At 50.7% G+C, this 25486-nt stretch overlaps 13 protein-coding genes and 1 non-coding gene across 21 annotated transcripts; 6 read left to right on the forward strand and 8 right to left on the reverse strand.

Moving 5' to 3' along the window:
* Positions 1 to 158: 158 nt before the first annotated feature.
* Positions 159 to 1789, reverse strand: PV10_00913 (uncharacterized protein). Its single transcript, XM_016365050.1, has one exon. It carries the CDS (start codon positions 1435 to 1437, stop codon positions 628 to 630), a length of 810 nt encoding a protein of 269 aa, XP_016228699.1. The 5' UTR covers positions 1438 to 1789; the 3' UTR covers positions 159 to 627.
* Positions 1790 to 3300: 1511 nt separating this feature from the next.
* PV10_00914 (uncharacterized protein) lies at positions 3301 to 4041 on the forward strand. The gene has a single exon (XM_016365051.1). It carries the CDS (start codon positions 3465 to 3467, stop codon positions 3984 to 3986), a length of 522 nt encoding a protein of 173 aa, XP_016228700.1. The 5' UTR covers positions 3301 to 3464; the 3' UTR covers positions 3987 to 4041.
* Positions 4042 to 4300: 259 nt separating this feature from the next.
* Positions 4301 to 5259, forward strand: PV10_00915 (uncharacterized protein; the record flags this gene model as incomplete). Its single annotated transcript, XM_016365052.1, has 2 exons — positions 4301 to 5024; positions 5078 to 5259. 2 exons carry the CDS (start codon positions 4301 to 4303, stop codon positions 5257 to 5259), a joined length of 906 nt encoding a protein of 301 aa, XP_016228701.1.
* A 69-nt stretch (positions 5260 to 5328) lies between these two features.
* Positions 5329 to 7392, reverse strand: PV10_00916 (uncharacterized protein). Its single transcript, XM_016365053.1, has 2 exons — positions 6782 to 7392; positions 5329 to 6724 (listed from the first exon to the last, which is right to left on the reverse strand). The coding sequence occupies exons 1-2, from the start codon at positions 7045 to 7047 to the stop codon at positions 5593 to 5595; spliced, it is 1398 nt and encodes a 465-aa protein (XP_016228702.1). The 5' UTR covers positions 7048 to 7392; the 3' UTR covers positions 5329 to 5592.
* Positions 7393 to 8608: 1216 nt separating this feature from the next.
* Positions 8609 to 8935, reverse strand: PV10_00917 (uncharacterized protein; the record flags this gene model as incomplete). Its single annotated transcript, XM_016365054.1, has 1 exon — positions 8609 to 8935. One exon carries the CDS (start codon positions 8933 to 8935, stop codon positions 8609 to 8611), a length of 327 nt encoding a protein of 108 aa, XP_016228703.1.
* A 246-nt stretch (positions 8936 to 9181) lies between these two features.
* Positions 9182 to 9475, reverse strand: PV10_00918 (uncharacterized protein; the record flags this gene model as incomplete). The annotated part of the gene is made up of 2 exons (XM_016365055.1): positions 9182 to 9207; positions 9277 to 9475. The coding sequence occupies 2 exons, from the start codon at positions 9473 to 9475 to the stop codon at positions 9182 to 9184; spliced, it is 225 nt and encodes a 74-aa protein (XP_016228704.1).
* A 995-nt stretch (positions 9476 to 10470) lies between these two features.
* Positions 10471 to 11902, reverse strand: PV10_00919 (uncharacterized protein). Its single transcript, XM_016365056.1, has 2 exons — positions 11278 to 11902; positions 10471 to 11222 (listed from the first exon to the last, which is right to left on the reverse strand). The coding sequence occupies exons 1-2, from the start codon at positions 11747 to 11749 to the stop codon at positions 10645 to 10647; spliced, it is 1050 nt and encodes a 349-aa protein (XP_016228705.1). The 5' UTR covers positions 11750 to 11902; the 3' UTR covers positions 10471 to 10644.
* Positions 11903 to 12173: 271 nt separating this feature from the next.
* PV10_00920 (uncharacterized protein) lies at positions 12174 to 13229 on the forward strand (the record flags this gene model as incomplete). The annotated part of the gene is made up of 1 exon (XM_016365057.1): positions 12174 to 13229. The coding sequence occupies one exon, from the start codon at positions 12174 to 12176 to the stop codon at positions 13227 to 13229; it is 1056 nt and encodes a 351-aa protein (XP_016228706.1).
* A 531-nt stretch (positions 13230 to 13760) lies between these two features.
* On the reverse strand, positions 13761 to 17602 carry PV10_00921. 3 transcript variants are annotated; one of them, XM_016365059.1, is made up of 5 exons: positions 17363 to 17602; positions 16599 to 17306; positions 15496 to 16548; positions 14732 to 15433; positions 13761 to 14661 (listed from the first exon to the last, which is right to left on the reverse strand). In XM_016365059.1, exons 2-4 carry the CDS (start codon positions 16780 to 16782, stop codon positions 15411 to 15413), a joined length of 1260 nt encoding a protein of 419 aa, XP_016228708.1. In that variant the 5' UTR covers positions 16783 to 17306; positions 17363 to 17602; the 3' UTR covers positions 13761 to 14661; positions 14732 to 15410. The 3 variants fall into 3 exon arrangements, with proteins under 3 accessions (XP_016228708.1, XP_016228707.1, XP_016228709.1); XM_016365058.1 differs by having other exon boundaries at positions 14732 to 16548; XM_016365060.1 differs by having other exon boundaries at positions 15496 to 17306.
* On the forward strand, positions 13953 to 14550 carry PV10_00922 (uncharacterized protein; the record flags this gene model as incomplete). The annotated part of the gene is made up of 2 exons (XM_016365061.1): positions 13953 to 14057; positions 14113 to 14550. 2 exons carry the CDS (start codon positions 13953 to 13955, stop codon positions 14548 to 14550), a joined length of 543 nt encoding a protein of 180 aa, XP_016228710.1.
* Positions 17603 to 17957: 355 nt separating the features above from the next.
* PV10_00923 (cysteine desulfurase, mitochondrial) lies at positions 17958 to 20253 on the forward strand. The gene is made up of 2 exons (XM_016365062.1): positions 17958 to 19390; positions 19572 to 20253. The coding sequence occupies exons 1-2, from the start codon at positions 18119 to 18121 to the stop codon at positions 19992 to 19994; spliced, it is 1695 nt and encodes a 564-aa protein (XP_016228711.1). The 5' UTR covers positions 17958 to 18118; the 3' UTR covers positions 19995 to 20253.
* Positions 20209 to 21414, reverse strand: PV10_00924 (uncharacterized protein; the record flags this gene model as incomplete). The annotated part of the gene is made up of 2 exons (XM_016365063.1): positions 20209 to 21159; positions 21292 to 21414. 2 exons carry the CDS (start codon positions 21412 to 21414, stop codon positions 20209 to 20211), a joined length of 1074 nt encoding a protein of 357 aa, XP_016228712.1.
* An 806-nt stretch (positions 21415 to 22220) lies between these two features.
* On the reverse strand, positions 22221 to 24552 carry PV10_00925 (mannose-1-phosphate guanyltransferase). Of its 6 annotated transcripts, XM_016365066.1 has the most exons (5): positions 24413 to 24552; positions 24257 to 24340; positions 23273 to 24202; positions 23083 to 23220; positions 22221 to 23027 (listed from the first exon to the last, which is right to left on the reverse strand). In XM_016365066.1, the coding sequence occupies exons 2-5, from the start codon at positions 24261 to 24263 to the stop codon at positions 23008 to 23010; spliced, it is 1095 nt and encodes a 364-aa protein (XP_016228715.1). In that variant the 5' UTR covers positions 24264 to 24340; positions 24413 to 24552; the 3' UTR covers positions 22221 to 23007. The 6 variants fall into 6 exon arrangements, with proteins under 6 accessions (XP_016228715.1, XP_016228714.1, XP_016228713.1 ...); XM_016365065.1 differs by having other exon boundaries at positions 24257 to 24552; XM_016365064.1 differs by having other exon boundaries at positions 22221 to 23220; positions 24257 to 24552.
* Positions 22245 to 22325, forward strand: PV10_00926. The gene has a single exon. It is a non-coding gene; the product is annotated as a tRNA-Gln (tRNA).
* Positions 24553 to 25486: the final 934 nt, after the last annotated feature.

Here is a 25486-nt window from a genome sequence, read left to right on the forward strand (position 1 = left end):
GAGATTTGAAGCGACTCCTAACCCCACAACCAGCGAACACACGTGAGTGCCGTCAGGAGGTTGCCATCTGGCCTTGCGTATGAATTGACTTCTTGGAAAAGGACATAAATGTTTCACCTCGGTGGTAGGAACCTCTCTTTCACTGTTTCAGAACATGAGACGAATGTTTTGTCATGTGATCTACTATCCCTTGCTCCTACACCGAGGGATCAAGTGACGCAACACAAGTCAACTGTCACACAAAGAAGTTGCATCAACAAGTACAGTGTAACTAGATTGATGCATTCACATCACTATTCAGTGCCCGAGGATCTATTGATGACATGTTTCCCCAAAACACACTGGGCCTCATTGCGAGCTCGATCTATATTCGTGACCTGGAATCAACCCGTTATTTCATGTACACATGTTGATTCACATTTCCATCGTCCAGGTAATCAGGAGACCAAGTTGGTTAATTCCAACAAAATAACAGAAAACTCCAAAGCTATGCCCACAGCAGATTGTCGTTAAAGAGAGAAATGCTGAGCCGTATCGTCGTTATGTGCTGTGGGTCGACCCGGTAGAGAAAAGGCCGCCCATTCTTGTCGAGGTTGTCAGCTCGACCATGGAAAAATCAATGCATCATTATTGAAAAAATAAGCAAGCCCCGAGAGCCACCAGCACAATGGTCAGGGTAGAGATTTTCAGCGACATGGCCCCGTCTTGCAGTTCAGGATCACCACCAGCAGTCGCCGCGGCCCCGGCAGCCCCTGTGGCATCGGGGCTGTCGGTGATGGGCGCATTTACGACCACGACCGAGGTCGAGGTTGATAGTGAGCCGTCACCCAACGTAGCGTAAAACACATGAGTCGATGTGCTCGGGGTGAAGCGCACCCCAACCGCGGAGGAGGTCAAGGTGATGAGGCCGCCTCCTATGGTGCTATACACAACGGCACCTTCAGTGGTTTCGACTGCAGTGGCGGACGTGGGGGCTGAAGGTGCCACGATAACAGTGGTGGCACCTGGAACAGTCGAGGCTTGGATTTCTTCGGACAGCACGGAGGAGATGCTCGGGTCGATCGAACTCGAAGGCTCCTCGGTCGTAGTTGGAGGAGGATCCGAGGTGGTGATTGTGGTTGTTGTAGATGAGGTAGTTATGGTAGAGTTGGAGTCCTGTCTCTTTTTCGCAATGTGCACTAGCTTGCTGGCCATGATGGGGTTCTCAGAATGGACGTGCTCGATCGCCGAACGATCTTTGCTGAAGACACCATCTTGGAATTTGGGTGACAGTGAGTGGAGGACTGAATGTAGAGCTGCGGGCTCGATGGTGTCGAGGAGCTGCTGAAAGACTTCCCAATTCACCAACGAGTGATCGTCTTCTTGTCTGTGAGTGGGGGAGCTCAGTGCCCCCAGGAGAAGCGTGCCAAAGACGAGAGCTTTGGAGATGCCAAACATGATGGGCGGCACCGAGGGGGGCTCAGGAAGGGTGTTTAGGAGAAGCCAGTGTCAATACTGAATGAGTGTTGACCAAATCAACTGTGTAGAAGGTGGAAAAGAAGGTGCTGGTGGTCGGTAGAGATGTCTGGTATCGATACTCGACGCTGGATCACAGTCCGCGGAACAGGTAGCACAAGGACGGCAACAATTCTGCAAGAAGAGAGTCGAGTGGAGCGTCAAATGCAAGACTTAGCGATACAACAGTGCAACAAGATTCCAGCCATCAGCCAGGTGGGATAACGTTGCTGTATGTTTCTGTGGAAAATCCACCTTGACTCAAGATGTGGGAACCAAGAACAGCGGAGACACAATTGGGCGGGCTGCCAGTCGTCATGTACACATGGGACGTACGGAGCAGAAAATCGAAGCTGTGTGTCTGGATTCTGGATCCTCGCTTGACGACCGACTTGGATTGATCAAGTTAACGGTAGTCATGGGGCGGTGACCCCGTCGTGGACCATGGCCTGATGGTTGCTTTGTTCCTATCTAGGGCACTATGGTTAACGAACAAAAAAAGGTTGGGTGAGTTTGTAGACGGAAAGAAAATCCAGGTGGCGAGCCGAGAACGGCGGTGGGAGGAGGAACGAGTCGGCATTGGTAGGGAGGTTACTAGGGGTGGCATGGGTGGTGCCGTGGCAGGAACTACCAGGCAAGATGGCAGCTGGAGAGCCCTTGGCCATTAGGCAGGATCTACGGGGCTCTCCTTAGCGTCGATGGGTTAACCTTGTATGCCACTTGGTGCCTTGGTAGGCGGTGCCACAGAGGCAGCAGAGGCACTCTACGGAGTAAGTAGACCACTCCCGGCCTGAGATTTCAAGGCTGGAAGGCTGGCATCGCTGCGGCTTGCAGCAAACACTAGTGAGGACGCACCCGCATATCTATTCCAGCCCACTATCTCGTCATCTTGCATGTTGTGTTCCCCAACCGTACCAGGAATCTGCATCCCAGATTTTGGTCATGACTACACTTGGGTAGTTGAATAGCCGGTTGTGATTAAAGTCCCATTACATACAACTGAGGCAAAAGTGGTCCGTGAACTCAGTTTCAAATATGCAACAGCCACTAGTTTCAACGGCGTTGCTCAGACTATGTATACGGTGACTGGGTGACTGGTCGGAAGTTGTCTGAGTTGTTTGGACTGCACGGATTTCGCTCGTCTTCTGAGACTTGAAAATGCAAGGTGTGAGACATGGCGATTGAGTGGGTGGGAGATGTCTTTGTAGGGGCCCCCGGGTATGAGGCATGGCGATGTCATTGGCTCGGTTTGAGGCGAGTCATGCCCACAACCAGGGACTTGACAGGTAGGCGTGGCAGGTCCATCACCAGCGGCCTTCAGTGGCTTTCCTTGCCACTCATCCAACGGATCCTACGGCCAGACCTTTCCACTACTGGTTGATGGGCTGGACTCCTCGACTCTACTCGCATGTGCCCAAGACTCTTCCTGTGCATACGGAGTATATACCTACCTACTTTTCTCAATCGGCTAACTGGCGTCGACGATCACATACTATTTGTAGGTATCGGGGTACAGGACGGCAGAAAAGGTAGGCAAAGCGATGTCAATCACATGGCATTCACCGATCAGGGTCTTCTGTTTCTATTTCTGGGAGCCACTCGTATTCTCGAGGTTGGAGATGCATGGATCGTCATTATCATTGGCGTGTTGGTTGCACAATGTCAATCATCATGAACCGCGTCTACAGAAGTTCCATAGGTCCATCACACTTCCAGATCGGATAGTTTGAAATGACAGTGGTCTTTCTGAAGACATAGTAGGTACCTAGGTATCGTGGTAGTACCTACCTACCTAGGTACTTACCTCTCGTGCCTCTGTGCCTTCTTGAGGGCAATCGGCGACAAAGACCACTGACATTGAAGTCATTTGATTCAACACCACTACAGGTGCGCCTCTCTTTGAGAGTGTCATCGATCCTGGCATCCTTGACTACGACGGACCGGACATTGATTCCCTGGAGCAGCCAGTGATGCGCGAGGACTTCAACATGCTCTCAGCAGCGGAGAAGGCTGCTGAAGGAAAGCTCCAATACAGTAAGGCTCTCCTGGTTGCTTATCGCCGGCTCATCCAGAAGAATCTGCCCTTGAAAATGACCATAGAGCTTCAAGCCACTGCCGCCTTCACCATTCTCAAACTGTCTCGGCGCATTTTCGAAGTGGGCGAGGCACACTTGCAGGCTATTATTAGTAGATTGGAGTCCGATTGGAGCGACGTCCTCAACGCAACACAGCAGCAGGCTGGAGAACCTTCCTTCCCACTCAGCTTCTACGACTCCGAACGTGAGCAAATCGAAGCTGATGCCGAAGCGGCCTACGCCGGTATCCAGGGAATGGAAGAGATCAAGAGACGGCTGGGGCCCCTTCTGCCTGACAAAGGCGCCATGCAGGCTCAATACTATGCCGAAATGAAACGTCTGCTCAGAGAAGTGAAAGAGGAGCTTTTGCACGACCTCGCGCTGGATGATGAAAGCACGCAGATCTTCTACCGCTAGTCACGCCTAGGCATCATATACTACAGCGTAATATCAAAAGAGAACCTTAGTCTCCTCGCATACGGTGAACATTCGTATCTCCGTACCGATAGTAGGACTGTAGTATAGTCTCGGGGATGGTCTACGGCTGTTCCGCGACAACATCCGAGTTGCGGAATCAGGACGGATCTTGCCCGACACCTTCCTCTGCTGCACGCTTTTTCTCCATGAATTACTCCCCCGTCAGTCGTTCCTTCTATGAGTTCTTCTACTTCGCAGCTGCCAAAAAGGGACATTCTCTTGATTGAAAAAGACAACGACAGCATCACTTTGGAATGGCCCCTGACCCACGGCTTGTCAATGTCTCCCAATTTATACAAAAAACTCATACATCAGTACCTCACCAACTGAATCCGTCCCATACTACTTTGCCGCCTGGGTTTACGGTATGCATCATTGGAGCATCTGCCGGCATCGGCGAGCATATTGCGTATGCCTACGCAAAAGCCGGTGCAAGCAACATCATCATTGCCTCTCGCACATTGACTGATCTCCAAACAGTGTCTGACAGGCTCAAACACATCAACCCAACCTTGACTGTAGATATCCACGAGTGCGAAATCTCTCTGGCCAAATCCGTGGAATCGTTGGCACAGTTCATCTCCACGAAGCACGGCAGGCTCGATGTCTTGATTCCAAATGCCGCATATGCTGGTCCCGTCACCACCAAGATGGACCAGGGAAACCCCGAGTGGGTGCAGCAGGCTTTTGATGTCAATGCCATGGGCACTTACCTGGCAGCGCACTATTTTGTGCCGTTGCTTCTTCGTTCGCCAGGCGGGGCCAAGGCATTTATTGCTATTGGGTCATTTGCTGGGTGTATCAGGCGTGGTAGCATTGCAAATACTGGATACACGGTGAGCAAGATGGCCCAAATCCGACTGGTCGAGTATCTCTACGAGCAGTATTCCGAGGAAGGGTTGTTCGCAGTGGCCTGTCATCCAGGAGCTGTTAGAACTAAGATGGCTGAGGGCAATACTCCGGAAGACTTTCTCCCATGTGAGTGACCATGCCAAGATGATGTTTTGGGAAATGAACTGATCTGAAGATAGACCTTGTTGATGATGTTGACTTGTGCGGCGCTGTCTGCGTCTGGCTGAGTGCTCGACTCGATACCATCCAATGGTTGTCCGGCAGACTTATATCCGCCAAATGGGACACGGAAGAACTCCTTTCCAGACAGCAAGAGATTGTTTCCAAGGACCTGTTGAAGTTTTCTCTGGTGACAGAATAATGAAAACCTTGGCCACACTCTCTGGCAACTCAAGTTGGCACATTTGTATCACATTGCTTAGAGGAGACTTGATTGGCAGCGTGGACTATGAAAGAGGTACTATTGTGCGAACGGGATATGAGGGCTCGACGGCACTCTACATTCCCATATCGCAGAGTCTATCTCAAGGCTCCGAAGTGATGATTCGTAAACTATCGAACAAACACCGAGGACTTGGCCCCGTGTCGTCTTTCTATTGGTACAGAGGTGAGACTCACGATCCCACGACCTAATCAACGCTCATTAGGTTGAATCTCAAGATGTCGGTACTTGGTCCATGGTGCCTCGTCTCAATTACACCTTCTTCTTAATACTCCACCCTCCAACGTTAATTCTGGTAGCAGAAAGGATAATGCAGCCGACCAGACAGGTTAGGCCCGCAAAAAGCTGCAGGTACAGGAAGCCACCATTGTCCCTGGCGATGAGGGCCCCACCGATGGGGGCTCCGGTCAAAGCCCCGACAGAACCAATGGCAAAGATGGTGCCGGTCCTGATGCCGATCTCACGGAGCGGAGAGATTTGAGCAATCAATGCAGGGGTGAGGCCAATGGCAGCACCGGATGAGAAGCCAAACAAAGGGGCAAATACCAGCTGTCCTGCATTGGTGTCTGCGGGAATGTACAACCCCAGGACGAAGATGACGGTTAGATAACAGAAAATGTTCATGACGTTGAAGCGACCGATCTTGTCTCCGAGGATGCCGGGCAATGTTCGTCCAAAAACGGAACCGGCGTTGAGAATGGAGACGAGGTATTGGGACAGTTCCAGAGACATGCCACGTCCGTTGGCGACGACGGTGACAAAGGAGAAGATGGGGAACATTCCAAAATAGAAGAAGAAGACAGCAATGGTGAGCAGCATCATGGGAACTTCGGTGAGCGGACGCACAAAGGCCATGAACTCGAACGGTCGTTTGACTGGTGCGATGCGGACTCTGACGGTGGCGATACCGAAGAGGCAGAGAGCCAGAATAAGGAAGGCGCAGGTGCGCATGGTCCAGCCGAAAGTCGTCTGGCGAAGCATGCGACTAACAATGACAGGGAAAATAACACCGCCTAATGATGAACCCGCTGCCGCGATGCCAATCGCCATTCCTCGCTTTTTGAAGAACCACGACGGCAGAGAACTAACGGCAGCGGTGAAGACGCAGGACGCCCCAATGGCTGAACAGACACCCTGGCTCAGGAGGAACTGATAGTATTCCTTCGAGATGGAGGCCATCATCAGGCCAAAGACGTGCATGAAGGTGCCGAAAATGAGAAGGTTGGTGGGGCCGTGGTCGTCAAAGATCTTGCCTGCAATGGGACCGCAGAAAAGCATGAAGAAGGTCTCCAGAGATGGGATCCAGGCAATGGTACTTTCCGAGTATTGGGACAGCTGCTCGCGGTGATAATAGTCTTGGAAGAGGCCAATGCAATTAATCCATCTAGTCACAGGTCAGTCAACGGGGCATTGCAAGCAACAGAATGGGAGATGTACTCACCCCCAAGAAACGAAGAAACAAGCGGCACAGCCAGCAACGGTCATCCAAGCTCGAAGACCTCCATCAGGGAAGGAAGAGGGATCGGCCCAAGGGTTGTATGGGACTTTATTTGGTGGGATTTGTACCGGCTCGGCGGGCGAAGAGGTCTGGTCAGTAGGTGATGCTTTCTCTTCATCATCGATATGTCGCAGAGTGGAATTGGTTGAGGTCTGACTGTCGTCATCTAGCCTCGTGGCATTGGGATCTTTCTCTTGTGGTTGTGACATGTCTGGTGCGAGACTTTGTGGACGGAATTTTTTCCTCAATACGATGTTGTGGAACCCAGGTCTTGACTTGGTGGCACTGCAGCCCGGCTGCGGTTGAATTGCAAATATGTGGCAGAATGCAGAAAGATGTCGCTGAGTTGTGATGAGCCTGGAGAATGATGCTTCGTCGAGACAGTTATGTATACAGCAAACCAGTTTGCTATTGACGACGTGTCAGGGAGCGATCTTTGTACGATTCGGGCGTCTGATAAGAGCGAGATGTACGGTTTTCCTTAGCTCCGGTGCCTCATCGGAGAGCAACAAGCTTCCAGATGGCGTGCCTGACGGCGTAAGGGCCCCTTAGGCCTGGGCAGCTTTTTGATGGAGGAGTATTCGAGGCCATGAAAGCGATTGGTTCTGGACTCCACTAAGATTGAATTTGCTTTGAAATGTTGATCAAAGTCAACGACCTTCCGATGCTTAGTGGCCTAGCAGGATGCTTGAATTGTGTGAAAGTTTAGAATCTCACTCGGAGTACGGAGGAATTTCATTCCAGACGCTAACCACGTGACGTCCCACCACCTTCCTTCCCATCTGCCTTCCTTCCTTCGTGCCTTCGCCGCGGCCGCAACTGCCAATCACTGCCTTTGATTCAACTTCTTTCATTTCTTGTTATTCTGACAGCGATCATGATTGTCCCACACAAGCCTGTCTCGTTCGTGCTAGGGGTTGCATTGACCATGACTCACGACGGAGATACGTCTTTGCTTAGGTCAAAACAGGCAATGACTGGGCGGTCCACCATACTATCATTACCTGAAACGGCAATCAACGTTATGTCCGATTGGCTTCTAGTGGCCGAGCATCTAGTCTCAGCCGACGCCCTTCCTCTCGACTTAGGTGCCTGTTATCATGCTATTTTTCGACCTTATATGATGTTGCTTACACCTTAGCAAGGGCCAAAGGTTGATCCGAGAGACGGACGAGCCTTAGAAGAGAGAACGGTCCATAGGATAGACGAGGGCAATTCTGTTTAGCCGTTCATATTGAGCTGACTTCTCCACCCGTCACAGACCTGAAACCTCTCGCTGCGGCCTCGGCCGACCGTCGGCCATAACGAAGCAAACTTACTGTCACTGTATTCGGCCGGACCTGGACCTGGACCTGCTCGCTCATAGAGGCGAGATGCTGCAGTCGAAATCTGTTTGTGCAGGGTTGGGTTGCAATATTTCCTCGCCTCACGTGACGCAGAACAAATACAAGCGTGCTTTTGGTGGAATGGTGTCGATGGGTCATGGCGTGCCTTGATGGCAATGTAATGAAGAGGCGAGGCAGATATCGAACCTAAGGGGTTGAGATGGACATCTATTATGCATACTGGTCCTTGCCAGACTTTCTCATACTCAAAATTTGCATGATTAGGTTGCTAACACGGCTGACTATATGTACCAAGTGCAGATGGTCTATTTACCATCCACGGCTCCTAACGCTCCAACAGAACCTGCAAGTATCATGACATCCCCCAACTGGGTGGAATCAATGCACCGATACAACGCAATAACATGACTTCAAATGTATATAGTCACCGGAGAGCAAAGTGAGTGGCCCTGGCCTGCATCTTGAGTGCCTTCTGCTCTGGTGTTTCTTTGGCCAGGGCTTTCTTGTCCTGACTGTGGGATTGCTTCGGCAACAGGCTCCTCGAGCTTGATGCGGTTGAAGTGCTCCTAATGGATGCCACCTCGGTGGCAATATTGGACTTCTCGTTGACGATGGTAGAGGGCATGGTGTTTTGATGATGTTTGATCAGGACGATATTATTGTGGGAAGAGGTAGGATGGTAGATGTCGTGTTTGTCTTTCTGTCTAACTTCAGCTGGGATGGGTGAAATAGTCTGTCTCTTGCTTGACATGTAAATAGACGTGAAGGTCTTGATGAGAAGAACCTCAGGCAGAAAAAGGCTGGCTGGTGCCCTGATTTATACACCTTCATAGGCTACGACACACATACAGTGCAGTGCAGTCGAGTCATCTAGAGAAGGGCGCAAACCCTGAGTACAGGACAGTATTGCGTTGCGACTTTCGGTCGTATGACAATTGGACTTACGTGTCATTTGAAAAATATTCATTCACTTTGATAATTTGATGTCAGCATCGTGCTAGCTCTCTGGAGGAGGAGGATCATCTATCCAAGCCAAGCAGCGTTAGAGATATGTCAAAAGTCATACAGAAAGAAAGACGTCTCATGGCATACCGCCAAGAGCAGCTGCAACTGCCTTTCTCGCTTGGAGTCTCGCAGAGTATGATATTGGAATCTGTTGAAGAAGATCGACCTCTGGATCGCGTTCGAGGGCTCCTTTGAGTTTCCTGAAGACCAGGGTATTGAGCATGGAAGCTTCTGGCTTGGCTGTAGTTGTGGGAGGGCTGCTTTCACGACATTCCTTCCCAGTCATGTCTGAATATGAGGAAACGAGACAATGAGCGGATTGTGTACTCATTTCACTTGGAAGGAGGTGAAAGGGGCACACCGAGTATGAAGGTCAACAGCCTATTTTTACGATTCGCTGTAGTCGTGACAACGGCGGTGTAGGAGGGCCGCCACCTGCCTGCCTGCCTCAGGTTCCTACCTAATGGATCTCTTCATAAATATTTCTCAAATGACCAGAGATATTCCACTTGGTACCAGTTCGTCATGTATTGACTCTGAGGACATGAATTAGTCACACAGGCAGCCAGAGCAAATGTGCTCACAAACAGTCAATATAGCTTCAGGCGACAGTATGCAAACGATTGGCTCCTTTTGGTATTAATGATGCAGACGGCCAGGGTCATTGCCAATCAAATGCGCCCTTCGAACCCAGTGTCCCGCGTATGCCAATACGCCAATACGCCAATACGCGAACGCGCTTGGAGTCGGAGAACATCGACCAGGCCATATCCACCTACTCCGTACATCCTTCATTGCTACCCTTTGACTCATTTCACGTCATCCACCATTATTGCATTTCATTATAAAACAATATATAGCTACTTGAATAGATCTTGCAGCGAGATCGAACAGTTAGAGTCGTCTTTTACACTTCTCATATGATAGCCAGAGCGAAGAGCAGTACAGTATCCCTTTCATAATACGAAGGGCGGTTGCTTGCTCCCATGTTCCCGTGACCCCATATGGCATCTGTTGTGGACAACTGTCAGCTGGGCAACCATATCGCTAGCATTGGATCGTGACTCATGAGGGATGAGAACCTGGTAACATTCTCATCTGTAGTTGGTCATTGCTGGATATCCTGGACACATGCATTAAAACATCTCTTTTGCACATGGTCCCGTTATACATAGATCAGGTGCACCGCCAAGGGTCACATCATAACTGTCTCTGACGAATTGCAGGATTTGGACTCCGGTGGAACTAAGGATGTCAGGCTTTGCCAGCATAGACGAACAAGTTTAGCCAACAAGCGAGCTGTGCCATTGCCGGCATAAATCACAAGTAGTATTGCTACCTGCCTCCCTGCACATGCTTTTACTACTCCTTGAACTCGTATGATTCATGTGTTCCAATCTATCCTTGATTTACATTGCCATTCCAATTGGTACCTTTTCCCTGTTTGAATTTGGCTCATGCTGATTTCAACTTTTCGGTCAACTCTGGCACCTTTTCAAATAGATCACCAACCAAGCCAACATCAGCGACTTGGAAAATAGGAGCGTCGGCATCCTTGTTAATGGCGGCAATGACCTTGCTATCCTTCATACCAGCCAAATGCTGGATCGCTCCAGAAATACCTGCTGCCAAGTAGAGCTGAGGTGCAACGTTCTTCCCGGTCTGGCCCACCTGCAGACTATTGTCGGCAAATCCACTGTCGACTGCAGCTCTCGAAGCACCAATGGCAGCTCCCAGAGCGTCCGCCAACGGTGTGATCAATCGGTCAAATTCTTCCTTAGACTTCAGGCCTCGTCCACCTGACACGACCCTGGAGGCTGATGCAAGTTCGGGCCTGTCAGACTTGGCCAGATGCTCCGAAACCCATTCGGTTGGAGATTCCACCTTGGGATCGACGCCTTCTTCCACACTAGCAGAACCACCCTCTGTCTCCGCTGGAGGGAACGAGGTTTGTCGGACAGTAAGTAGTTTGACTGAGTCGGTACTTTGGACCGTCAAGATTGCATTGCCGGCGTAAATAGGTCGCACGAATGCTAGCATATCATTAATCATGATGATTGCACACCAAAGGAGGAACACGAGACGTACTATCTTCACCCTCAATCGACATGACGTCGGAAATTTGTTGCACATCCAACAACGCGGCCACGCGGGGCAACAAACTCTTGCCAAACGCTGAGTGTGCAGCAATGACATGTGTGTAGCCGCCTTTCTTAATGTTTTCAACCAGTAATGGGGCCCAGTTTTCGGCGAGGCCTCGATCATATGCATCACTGTCGACTGCGACCACCTTTTCCAAGCCCTTGACCTTTGCAACTTCTGATGCAATGGATTTGGCGCCCTTTCCAGCCACGAACCCGTGCACCGAGCCTCCTAGCTTCTGACCGGCTGTGACAGCACCCAAAGAGCCTGTGTTGAGCTGTCCATCCCTTTGTTCGAGGATGGCAAGTGTGGATAGTAATCGAGCGAGAGAGATGGACTGGGATCTGGCGAGGAGGGGAGCTGGTGCAGCTGAAGCACGCACGGCTTGCAAAGCCGATTGCTTGAGTAGGAAGGACATGACGAGGGGGGTATAGACGGCGTCGAGAACCACAACAGTGGAAGGCTATCAAAAACACAACGACGACAAAGTCAGAGAAGGCGTAGATCTCTCACGCGGGCCGGGTTGGCAGTAAGTGTTGTAGAATTATCGCCATGAAATCTCCATAGTCCGAGTCCGGAGCGACATGGCAATGCATTAAAGCTTCACCTCGGATGTAGCCAGTCATGTGATTGGCGGCTTTGGCCTCGCTCGCTTTCTCGACGGTTGGCATCGGGGAAGGAACAGCCCGGGGAAAAGAGCGCTTGCCGTTCATCGAGAAATGACTATAGTCACGTGATTTGCGGACACTTCTCGGCTCTGATCGTGACATCCTACCGCACTTGCGTGGTTAGGACGGCTACATTTTATACAATGCGACTACGAGGCTCAGCAACAAGCCGCCATGTCTCTGGCCGCAACCCTTCGTCCCGGTCGGATTTCATTCAATCGACAGTCCCAATCAGATGCGAATCAGACCATCCCTCTGCAGCACGAGACCAATTATCTCAACCTACATCGGACACTACTACGGTTCCAGCATCTCATTCTCCTCACCCCAGCACCATCCACTGAACCCAGCAGCGACCTCAGCCCTCTCCAAAAGCAGACGCAAGCAGAATTATGGTCCCCGTTGCCGTATGGCCGAAACAAATGGCTGCAAGATATCGAAGGAGCACGAACATTACTCTTGCAATTGGAACGCCAGGCGCAAGGCATCCGTGTCGCGAGGAGGAAGCATGAGGCGGTCAAGGAGCTGGCTGAAAAGCGTGCCATAATCAAGAGACTGAAGAACCGCGTAGAAGAAATTGGACACGAGGTCGACTCGATTGGCGAGGAGCACTCCCTACCATCCTATGGGGACGACCCAGGTGAATCTCTATACGACGTTCTTCAACAACAAAGGCGGTCCCAGAATCGGCCTGCCGTGGAACATGGTGACGTTGATATCGAGCCTGAAAATGGCCGAATCACGTCCCAAGTCGAAAAAGAATCGCTCGACGAAAAAGGTCAACTGCCAAACAGTTCGAAGCAAGAAGACTTGTTCTCACCTGGCGAGGTTAGACAACGTGGTAGAAAGTCAAAGTCTTCAAAACAGGAATCGTCGGCTGAAACATCTGGGTTTTCCAGTCTGCCATCGACAGAGAGGTCGCTACTAGACTCTGCGCGAGTTCACGAAGACATCACCGCGTCACTCGTCAGCATGGCTGCGCAACTCAAACAACAAAGCAACGCAATGGCATTTGCCCTAGACCAAGACAAAGGTCTTGTAGGCCGAGCATTGGAGGGGCTCGATATCAGTGTTTCAGGGATGGAAGCAGCAAGCAAAAACATGGCGTTCCTGAGACGTATGGGCGAAGAGCAAGGGTGGTTTGGTCGATTGAAGCTTTACGGTATGATCTTTGCGATGTGGGTGGCAGCCATTCTCCTGGTCTTTGTATGTCCCAAATTGAGATTCTAATAATCTTCAACGGCGCCGAGAGCCCTACATCTTTGGCCATTTAGGTAAATCTTTCGTCGTCACCAACTTAGCCAGCTGAGAAGAGCGGTCCGAGCCTTTGGTCAGGTAGGCATACAATGAAGCAGAGCTAGGCATCATAGCAACGATTTGATTCATCTCCACCTTGGAATGCAGGCCATTGGCAGCACTAAAGAGAAGGTTCTTGAATCTTGTGACGCGTGTTCGGTGTGGGATCGCCTGCAATGTCCCACTCCCACGAGATTTGAAGATTGAATGTGATTGCTCGATCTGAGCTTCGTGTTTTCATCGGTGTGGCACTCCAAGACCAGGAATTCTCCCTTTGCAATGGTGGCTGAAAAGTGAATAAGGTTGTCCGAGGGTAGCCACATGCCCCCCTTGTTCCGATGACGTCAATGACATCACCCCAATCATTACTTTCTGCCACCAAAATGATGAAACGCATGTGCGATATTGCAGATGACCCCGCGTACTGCAGGTACGTGATGGGATGCGAGCGAGTAGGTGAAGCGTGTCGCTCCTGTTGCCGTCGTCCTGTGAAACAAACGGCAGGCGCAATACTGGATTTTCAGCAATATTTAAACCTTTGAACTTGCCCAGATCTTGCAACCTCTCTCCATCCTCCACCATTGCAAGATCACACACAATCATACAAGTCTTTAACAATACTATTACCTCCTCCATTACTAGAACACAGTTTCCAAAATGTCTACCAACGACAACACCTCTACTCTCCAGTCGGTTGTTGACACCGCCACCGGCTATGTCAACTCAGGTATTGCCTCGTTGACAGGAAGCGCTGGTGACCAAGTAAGCAACTTCCAACCCCAACCTCAATCTGACAGCCCACTGACTACTCCTCCAGGCCAAAGCCCAAGAGTACAAGGATAAAGGCGCCGCTGAGTCCGACCTATCTCACGCTGCCGCCAAAGCTGGCCCCTTCACCGTCACCCCCTCTGGTGCAGCCAAGGATGACAGCAACCGCACCCAAGGCCAATGGGATCAGACCGTCGGCAGCATGAAGGAAGCGGCAGGCAACCTCATCGGCAACGAAAATCTTAAGCAGCAAGGCCGTGAGCAGAACATGCAGGGTCAAGGTGAAGAAGCCAAGGGTCAACTCACCGATCTTGGTCAAGGTATTAGTGATCGTGTTCAAGGAACCATGGGTAGTGCCGTCGCTGGCTTGACTGGCGATCGTGAGGCCCAGGCTAAATACGCCGATCAACATGACGAGGGCAAGACGAGACAGCGCGGTGTCGAACTTGACTTGCAGAAGCAAGCTGAGGCCGAGCAGAAGAAGTGAGACGCTGGAGAATGTCCTGAACCATGTCTCTGATGAGCGTCGCTTCCAAAGAGACAAAGTCTGGTGTGCATGGCAGTGCAACCTGAGCTTGAAAGCGCTACATCTTCCTAGCTTGTATTCTTAGCCGAGTGTTCAATGATACCCCCAAAATTCAATGATTGTCAAAAAAGGGTCCATTTACCTGTAAGTGTATATTATGCGTAAAAACACGACCTATCTGTTTGCCTAGACGCTTGTCACCCTACAAAGTGACAAAAATGCATATTAGACCGTAGTCTGTAGCCATATGATTGAGATTCAAGGTATATCGATAAGTCTACTAGGCCCAAGACAGGCGAATCCGAAGGCTACCAGAACTCATTAGCTATGCATGCAGTCAAGTCAGGTCGAACAAGGTTTGTTGGCTTGATGGTGAATTGTTGTGTTTGAGAGGCAGTACCCCGTCACGTACATCGCGAATCCACCGTCGACAGCGTCTCACCACTCTAGAACTTGTCGGTATGTGAAGGTTGAATCTTGAGCAACTCAGAACAAGTGCTACCAAGTCTTAAGATTTCAATACCTCGAGACCGCAACGATCCAGGAAGAGTGCGGGCATTTGTCATGTTGGTACTGAGAACTCCAGGTCATGCTGCCCCTGTTTAATTTATTTCTTGTTCCCTTGTAGACGGCAGGATTCGTATCATGGTTCGAGTCGTGTGTCTGGATGAGGTTTTGATGTGCCAGTGAAATCTCAGATATTACAGCCAAGTGCCACTAATCAAGTTCTGGTGGTAGTGAACCACTGACTAACCGACCCATTTCCGCAATGTGGCCTTTGTAGGACCATCGAGAACTTGATCGAAATGTAATGCGCCGGTTTAGTTGAGACGAACGTAATTGCCTGTATCACGATTAGACTCACATACTAGTCACATAGCTTCTCACCAACTCGATTTGACCTACCAGGAAATTGCCCTTGTCTACCATTGACTTTTCCTGTCCACCACTCGTTCTCGTTTTGTGTCCGCGCGACGATTTCAATGACATCGCCAGTCATGAAACTCAGATCTCCTTCAGCCTGGGCTTCATAGTCGTACAACGCTGTCACCGTCTCCGCCGCGGGTACCCCGCTGAGACGACTAGGTTTGGGTTTAGGTGGTGGTGGTTTACCCTTGGCCGCAATAGAAGCGGCCAACGCAGGACTGCTTGGTGAACTCGCTGCGCCCGTGGGAGAATATGGGGGTGGCGGATTTGCAATACCATCTTCTGGATTCTGGGTCCTCCGGCTTGCATACGAAGATTTGCTGGCCTCTGCTTCTTTGGATTTGGAATATTTCGACGTCCCTCTTGCGGTCTTGAGTCCACCGGTGCCTTTAAAATGAACTATTGTTAGCTCTTCGGCCCTTTCCTTGACATCGCCTCTTTTCATTTCAAAGGCTTCCTCGATATCAAGGGTCAGGTTGAAGTATCCGATGTTGATCCCTTGCATCTTTTCATGGAGGGTATAAAATACGTTGAGCTGCATGTAGTAGAATGACTGGAAAAGTGGTCGGATAAATTCGGCTTCCAAGGCAAATAGCTTGGGTAATTCGTCTTTGAGGAGGTTGTTGAAGTATTCGTAGTCCTGAGTGGCTTGCTCGACATCATTCTCGGCCTTGAACAGAGCCTTCTCATCCTTGAGTGTCTTCTCTTTCTTGTCTTGGAGTTTCTTCAATGTGGCACGATGTCGATCATAGTCGAGTTGTTTATGCTGACGTTTCACAGCTTGTTTGCGAATGACCTTGATCACCTCGAGTAGTTGATCTGCAGGCGCAATGACTCTTTGCTCAATCATCTCCAACTCGGGTTTCAAGGTCGCCTGCAGTTCTCGGACGATCGCTTCATACTCTTCACAGGCTCGGATACCCTCTGGATTGCCTTCTGGGATGATTGAATTGGGATCTGAGACACGACCGGAGATGGGTTTGTATATTTCCTGGATGGCCTTGGAGAACTCGATCTGGTGGTTCAACATTCCTGAAGAAAGGTTAGCTAGGGAAAGAATCCAAGCGCAAAGGGACAAGTACCATTGATGGCGTCAAAATACTTCTTGGACTCATCGTGGAGTTTCTTGGTCTCTGTCTCTAGCTCGGCAAACCGGCGTTCGGCATCAATATAGACAGCATCCTTTGTGTTGTCGCCGATATTAAACCGCTGCTTGAACTGCTGAGGCGCACGACTGATACTCTTTCCAACACCTTTGAGACTCATGCTTGGGTTCGGTCACCAATGGACAGGTTGTGAGTGTAGACAGTTGAAGTGGGTTTCCCTCAATCAACTCGGTTCTTGAATGGAAGGCTCGGAAGTGGGGAAGAAGCCCAATGGTCTGTAAATATCGGAGTGGGCGAGGAATGGAGGACGTGGGTGACTGGCGGGAAAGGTGCAAGGGAAGTAGAGAGGACAAATGGTGATGCCTGCAGAGCGAAGATGTGCGACTGAAGGATGTCTACGGAGGAGCTGGATGGGTTGGAGGGGCCAAGGGCCGTTTGCTTAGACGACAGGAAGGACAGGGCGCACTGAGGGATGATGGATGCGGCGGTGGGTAATTGAAATAGTGGCAGGCGAGGGGTGGATCCGTGTCCAAGTTTGTGGTTTGGCTGTCGATGGGCTCTGAGAGAATGAGGGACAGGAATAATTGGGGGAGGATTCGAGGGATTCTGGCTTGTGTGAGGGTGAGGGTGAGGGTGGGGGGTCTAGAGGGTTCTTGACAGGCCTGTACTGTGCGAACTAAGCTGCTAAGGTGCCAGAAGTTCAGCCATCAAGCATTGAATTAGGCGAGAATCCGACTTACTTCAGCAATTGGCTTTGTGCTGGCGTATATTAGGCGCAAATATTGACACCTAACGTACTATTATTGCCGCGGGCACAGGCCTCCTCCAACTGTAGGTCCAGCAGGGACCCACGAAGTATGGCCGAGGGGGCTCATAAGTCATAAGCCATGGCGTATCCAGGCGCAGCCAATGTACCTCAGGTGGTCAGCTCTTGCCTATTGCCATTGATGACGTACAACACACGACATTTACAAGCCTCGGCATGCGCCTTGATTGTGGCTCATAGCCTTGGCTTGGGATGAGTTAGGCAAAGGGACGAACACCTCTGAACTGCTCGTTTGTACCACCAGCTATCTGGACTCCAAACCAAAATGAAATCCTGCCAATGGTTTATGTTGGATTGAAGAGTTCTTAATAGTATACTGGCCACTCCAGAGTGATGTTCAAGCCTCAGGCCTCCATGAACTTATACATCACGTCGTTCGGCAGTATGACCGTTTGAGTTTGGGAGTCTTCTAGGGCAGAGGACGAATCGAGTGGACCGTTTGACAAGACCATAATTTCTATCACTGACTACACTGAATTATATTATGAACGCAGGTATGCAATATAGTAGTCTCTTGTCTCCAGGATTTGTCAGACAGAACCACAGTTCGTTTCCAGCCTTCTCGGTCATATCGCACTTCAGCGGATCATGAATCTCTCAATCACTATGATCCTCCGTATAACTCCGAAGCATTCGCCCTTATCCCGCTATTATTTTCTGATCTTATCTGATGCGGCACGACTGCATTCACAAATCTACCATCGCCACCGCAACATCTCCCATCACCAACCTCCTACTACTCGAAGCTCCTTCATCTACTCCACCGGAAGTTCATCAAACCCCTTCACATTCGGTCACAGTCAGCTGGTCTGACGTTACAGGTCCCATGTCCGGCCCAGCTTCGACCGTCATGCGCCATACCTCGCGCTTCTGCGCAAGGCGGCCATCAATTCCTACTTCTTGCTCATCTTTGTATTCACGACCAGCTCTTGTTCGAGTATACCAGCACCGACACTATGTCTCCGAGTCAAAGCCCACGCAAGCCAAAGTCACGGACGTTGAGGCCGCAATCAAATCAGACCAGAAAAAGTACATCTCCGAGACTGGAAATCTCCCTTCCCAGGCCCAGGTGCCTGGAACAGGCTTGTCTGGGGAAGCTGTGATGAGTCCTCAGGCTGGGATCTTGAAGCAGGCCACCATCATGGACCAAGGCACAAGACCAATCTACCTGGATGCTCAGGCCACCACACCAGTCGATCCTAGAGTTCTTGATGCGATGCTCCCCTTCCTGACAGGGTTATACGGTAACCCACATTCGAGAACACATGCCTACGGCTGGGAGAGTGAACAGGCTTCAGAAAAAGCTAGGGAGCATGTCGCTAAGTTGATTGGTGCCGACTCAAAAGAGATCATTTTCACGAGTGGTGCAACAGAGAGCAATAATATGAGCATCAAGGGAGTGGCAAGATTTTTCGGCCGGTCTGGCAAGAAGAAACACATCATCACATCACAGACCGAGCACAAGTGTGTACTAGATAGCTGTCGCCATTTGCAAGACGAAGGGTTCGAGGTCACATATCTCCCCGTCGGCAACAATGGTCTCATTGATTTACAGCAACTCGAGGCCGCCATCAAACCGGAGACGGCTTTGGTCAGCATTATGACCGTCAATAACGAGATCGGGGTCATTCAACCCATGAAGGAGATTGGACAACTCTGTCGGAAGAACAAGGTCTACTTTCACACCGATGCTGCTCAAGCTGTGGGCAAAATCCCCATCGCTGTCAATGAATGGAACGTCGACCTCATGTCCATCTCAAGTCACAAGATTTATGGCCCAAAGGGCGTCGGTGCTTGTTATGTCAGACGACGACCCCGTGTCAGATTGGATCCCATCATCAGCGGAGGCGGTCAGGAGAGAGGTCTCCGAAGTGGTACACTCGCTCCTCACCTCGTCGTTGGATTTGGTGAGGCGTGTCGTATTGCCAAAGAAGAAATGGAGGTAAGACTGCTCCCCTATTCTTGCTTTCCGATGCTCTGATTATACGCTTCATCTTCGTTTACTAGTCTCTGAGCGTTCTTGACCAGCGCCATGATCTACGTAGCAGGGGTTATGACTGTATTTGTTGCTCGCACTGCTTTGCAAATCGTCCAAGATGAAATGTTGCTAACCAATTTTACAGTATGATTCGAAGCGGATCAAGTTCCTTTCCGACCGCCTCCTGAAAGGCCTCCTGGCTTTGGAGCACACGTCTCAGAATGGTGATCCAGACAGACGCTACCCCGGATGTGTTAATGTGTCCTTTGCTTATGTTGAAGGAGAATCTCTTTTGATGGCATTGAAAGATATCGCACTCTCGTCAGGAAGTGCTTGCACGTCGGCGTCCCTCGAACCCAGCTACGTCCTCCGCGCATTGGGTAACAGCGATGAGAGTGCCCACAGCAGTATTCGATTTGGCATTGGTCGATTCACGACCACCAGTGAAATCGACTATGTCCTGAAGGCTGTGAAAGAACGAGTCACCTTTTTGAGAGAACTCAGTCCTCTGTGGGAGCTGGTGCAAGAAGGTATTGACTTGAACACGATTGAGTGGAGTCAGCATTGAGACAAGCTCGGCTGCTTGCGTCTGTGGAAATTTGTACATCTATAGCTGAGAACCATGTGGTTAAAACGGTTCCCGAAAAGCAAGCAGTGCCGCAGGCCTGGCTGTTCTTTGCGTGCGGCACTTGGATCTCAGGCCACGGGGGAATACTTTTAATGTCAACGTTTTACGTGGACGCATCGTTTCAGTATCTACCTAGGTAGTCAACAAGAGCAATCTACTCTCGATAGCCATACCCTCGAATCATATTCTTGATCCCCCGACCCCGTTTCGTCGCTTCCCAGGCCTCGGTCGCACGTTCAAACTCGAACGTCTTTGAGACGAGATCTCTCACGGGGATAGATCGAGCCTCCAATACATTCATAGCCACCCGGTAATCTCCCGGTCCATAACGAAAAGCACCGTGCATATGTATCTCCTTCTCGCTCATTGCAACAATTGGGAAGTTCACAATCGGCTTGCCCAGACCCGTCTGAACATATGAACCCCCAGGTCTCAGGACACGCACACCCGTCTGGATACAAGTCTCAGCGCCGGTAGCCTCAATGACTGCGTCAGCGCCCAACCCAAGACCAAATTCTTCCATGATTGTGGCAGCATGCTCCTCAACCGAGACAGTCTCCTTGGGAAGATATGTGCCAACGCCATGGATGAAGCCGCGAGCAAACTCCAACTTTGACTCTTGCACATCAACCAACACCACCGTCTTTGCCCCAAACAATCGAGCCACCGCTCCACACAACAAGCCAATAGTGCCGGATCCAAAGACAACCAATGTAGAGCCGTACGAGATCTTAACAGCCCTAACGGCATGGGCAGCAACCGCCAATGGCTCAGCCAGGACGCCCTCGATCAAATGCACGTCTGGAGGCAATTTGTAGCAGAAATCCGCGGGGATTTTGAAGTATTTGCTAAGGCAGCCGTGGGTTTTAGGCGCCGTGCACGCGGCGAACGCCATATCTGGACACAAATTGTAGTTGCCCTCCTTGCAGCGCACACAGGCCCGGCACGGTCGACCTGGTTCAATGGCCACGTTGTCGCCGGGTCTAAGGTGTGTAACGCCCGAGCCGACGGCGTGAATCGTGCCGGATGCTTCATGGCCGATAGTCAGTGGATGCTCGGGCGTGACTACTTTGTTGGCGATGCCGCCGTGGTTCCAGAAATGGACCTGAGGTAGGAGAACATGGAAAGATGTTAGCGAGAGATGAGTTTGTAGAACCCAGCAGAGTAAGACTGTGGAAGGGGAGAGTATTCAGCAGAGCAAGTGGAAGGAGGAGATGTTTACATCACTACCGCATACACCGACATATTTGATCCGTATGATAGCATCCATGGGGTCTGTGATGCGAGGCGCTGGCCGGTCTTCGAACCTGGCGTCTCCGGGTCCATAGAGGACGATAGATGGGTTCTGGAGGGACGACATTGCGTCTCGAGGTCTTTGATTGAGCGGTAAGCTCGTCGGTGTTAGACGAGTTCCTTCGACAGACGTCGAAATAATCTCAGTAGTATCCACGGGGTCTCGAGATCTCCTTGAAGAAGGCGACGGTGCGAATCTGGACAACATCAAGGGCCCACAACAAAGGACGGCTTTATACCTTGACATCTATTCCAAAACACGCAAGGATGGCCCTCCTGGACTTGTCTGAAGTGTACTCGCGGAGCACGCAATTGGATTGGATTGGACGAAACCATGGCTGACCTGATGGACGTGTTCTGTTCTCTCGCCTACCTGGTGGCGGTCGGGCAGCGCCATACCCTCCCTCACTCCATTGATGACGATGGGTCAGCCAATGTGTGATTGCCAAATATTGGCCTCAGGCCTCAAGGATTGAAGCCTTCTTAGGCGCATGAAGGTCATCATGTCATGACGTACGCACGGTGTTGATGTTGAATTATGGCGAAAGGAAGATGCAACCATGGAATCTCGTGCATGAGAATCAGATACCTACAGATCGACGTTTTGTCTCCACTGGAACCATACAGACGAACTAGGGCTGTTGTTGACACGCATCAGGCTCTCTGGGGAGGGACAGGTCGGGCCAAGGGGCGCAGAAACATGGCCCGAGGGGCCTTAAGGGTACCTCCAGGTACTTTACAGTGGGCAGAGATCGCTGCAAGTAAACCCTAAAAGACTGTTGGGGCGGGGTGGGATTAGCGATGCTCTCCTCCACACAAACATTATTTTATATTTCAAAGCCTCGGAAATTTCTTCAAAATCTCGTCATACCCGGCAGGATTAACTTTTATCCCTAAGGTTTTGTAGTGTAGCGGTCATCACACTGGATTTTGATGCAAAGAATTCCAGTAACCCCGGTTCGAATCCGGGCAAGACCTCACTCCAATTTTTTTTCCCGTTTTTTGTTTTAGCCGACTTGTGAAGAGGTAGAATGCTAGGTGTGCCACACACCAGATACCATGGCGGGAAACCGGGCTGGTTGAATCAAGGTGACACCACATAGAATCCAACGCCTTTTCAGAGCCCGCGGATCACGTTGAACTGCGTCAAAATGCATCCACATAAATTCAGTAGTTTGAAGAGCAAGATTGTGATTCATTAATCGTCTGCAGCATACATTCTGCGCTCATTGTGATTGCCGGCTGGCGATTGATCTGTGATGTGATGCTTTCCGATCCATAATATTACAACCGTATGACCTCCGACATCCTGAAACGAGGACATTTCCTTGATGCCTGTTTGGCTCTCGCTGTCCCCCCATTCTCGACATCGAACGCCGTTTTGCATCAACAAGACCAAACCATATCCGGTCATCCGTTTCTAAAATTCTAACCTTTTGCGGTTTCGAAGCAGATTGATGAACCTCGCAGCACTAAATGGGAAACAAAGGTATTGTTCGCTCCAGATAACGCCACGTGTTTCACCCCATGTAAAAAAGTTTGTGTGATCGCCATGCTAATAAAGACAACTGGGTCGAAGATTAATCCGGACATGCGAGTGTAAAGCTCGAATAAGGTCCAGTGATTGGGAGAATGGTCATGAAAATGCCGAGTTGCGAATTTACATGATGATGGAAGGGACTGGAGAAATTGTTAGGACAGGTACGGAGAAAATTAGTTGCGTAACAAAACATACCCTCGACGTTGGCTTTAATGCTCTTGTGAGGCAAGACGCTTCCACCATTGACGTAGATCTCGTCACCGATAGAAACGTCCTCACCAAGAACGGTGACGTTCTCCAGTCTAGCCCATCGGCCAACCTTGGATTGCCAGCCTGGAGAAAGTCAGTGGCGGGTTTAGGACGTGACGGGGAGAATTGCACTTACCAACAATGGTGGACTTGACCCAGGCGTGGTCCTTGACTTGGCTGTCTCTCAACAGGACTGAACGCTGGAGTCTGACACCATCGCCAACAACGCAGCCGGGGCCAATAGTCACATTGGGGCCAATGCGGCAATTCTTGCCAATCTTGGCGGTAGGGTCAACCAAGACATTACCACCATAGACATAAGGCTCCGAAGTAGGAGCCAGCTCTTTAGAGCCCTTCTTGGTCAGAGAAGAGAGGAACAAGCAAGTTCCGCTAAGGAAATCCTTTGGCTGACCAACATCCATCCAGTAGCCTTCGAGATCCATGGAATGGAGTTGACCATCGCGGGTCATGGCAGGGAAGGTCTCTTGTTCGATGGAGGTGGGTCGGAGTTCGATTCTGGCGAGGATGCTGGTGTTGAAGATGTAGATACCGGCGTTGATACGGTTGCCGACGAACTCGACGGGCTTCTCGACGAATCGTTCAATTCTGGAGGGGTGGTTTGGTTGGTGAACAACGACACCGTACTTGCTAGGCTCCTCGACCTTTGTAACCATAATAGTACCCTCGTTTCCGTGGGCATTGTGGAAGGCGGCGAGCTCTTTGAAGGGGTAGTCGCAGATGACATCAGAGTTGAGGACGAAGAAAGGCTTGTCATCCTTTGCAAGGACCTTCTCAGCCAGTTTCAGGGGACCAGCGGTTCCCAGTGGTTCCTGTTCGACGGAAAAGGTGATATTGACGTTGTATTGCTTCTCATACTCTTCCAATGCACCAGCCATAACCTCAGGGCGGTAGTTGACGGCCAGGACAATATCTGTGACACCGGCAGCAGTCAAGGCCTCGACCTGATGCTGGATCATGGGTCGGTTGGCAAACTCGACGAGGGGCTTGGGTTTGGAGAGGGTGAGAGGTCGAAGTCTGGTGCCGAAGCCACCGACGAGAATGAGGGCTGCAGATCGTTAGCATGACAGCAGTTCAGAGGTTCGGGGCCTTGATGGCATACCCTTCATGTTGGGTATGTAAAGAGTGTGGTGGTTTTGGTTTTGTCGTTGAAATAGGTCGAGGACACGTGTCGTCGGTCAAAAGTCTGAAATAATGTTCAGTTCTATTGAAGAAGCGAGTGAATGGTAGTTGAAGAACCACCGGGCGGGAGAATTACCAAGATTATGATCAAAGAGCAAAAGGAGAAGAGAAGTAAAGACGCGGCTCGTGCGAAGAGGTTTATATTCTGAGAGGACAGACGTAGTGTCTGAGGGTGACAAGATGAGACTTTTGGCCACGAACAAGAAACAAGACAAGACGTGATGGCAAGCGAGTCGTGGGCGCGGCCGAGTCTGCATGTGCTGCAGGGGTTAACAGCGTACCGTAGAGTGGGATTTGTGGATTGAATTTTGTGGATCATGGCACATTTTGGCCCTGTGGCCCAATGACTTACGGGTAGCGGACAGCGGATGATGGGCGTGCAGAGGCCCCCGAGGGGATCCATTGTTGGCGGTGGCTCAGTGGGTATGCAATACCACCTGACGCGACCGACCGTGATTTTTTGATTCCTGAATGTTGGATCTACGCCCCGAAGGACCCATCTTGGGCGCTATGCTTGTTCCCGGAGTCTTCCAAGGGGCTCGCCTATGCAGTAATGCAGTATCGCAGTATTTGCATACCATGAAGGTCCGATAGACAGATACACTTGAATTACTTCCAAGATCAATCCAGCTCAAGCCACAAAGCCATAGGTGCCGGCAATGTTAAATCAACCCACAGGATCCGGTGCGTGGGAGGGACGATCATGTACGGGTCTTGCTTGCAGTGCTTGCTTCCTGCAGGGCTGCGGCTGACCTTAATTTATCGATAGCGACGGGCACTTTACTACATCTGGGGATTGCGGGAAATTTCTCACCAGGGCCAAACCCTTGAAGCTGGATGGCGATTTCCAGCGGCATCGGCACCGGTAAAGACAGACACGACAGAACAAGGTCACAAGCTCAGAAAGTCTCGCATGGGCACCATGAGTCGGTGGTCCACGTCAGATCGATCATGATCCCTCCACAGTAGTAACTTGGGGGTACGAGTATACACTGACACAATCTCGACTATGGTGAACTCTCGGACCCCAGGCGGTGTTCCCTTCAGTTCCCCCTCCCCCTTTCTTTGTCCGACATGCCATCCACCAACAAGCATCAACTGCCACACGCCGACAGCTCATGGACAATCGATTGGCAGCTAACAGTCTCCG

This window comes from Exophiala mesophila (assembly GCF_000836275.1).
Source record: "Exophiala mesophila strain CBS 40295 unplaced genomic scaffold supercont1.1, whole genome shotgun sequence".
NCBI classification, from domain to species: Eukaryota; Fungi; Ascomycota; class Eurotiomycetes; order Chaetothyriales; family Herpotrichiellaceae; genus Exophiala; species Exophiala mesophila.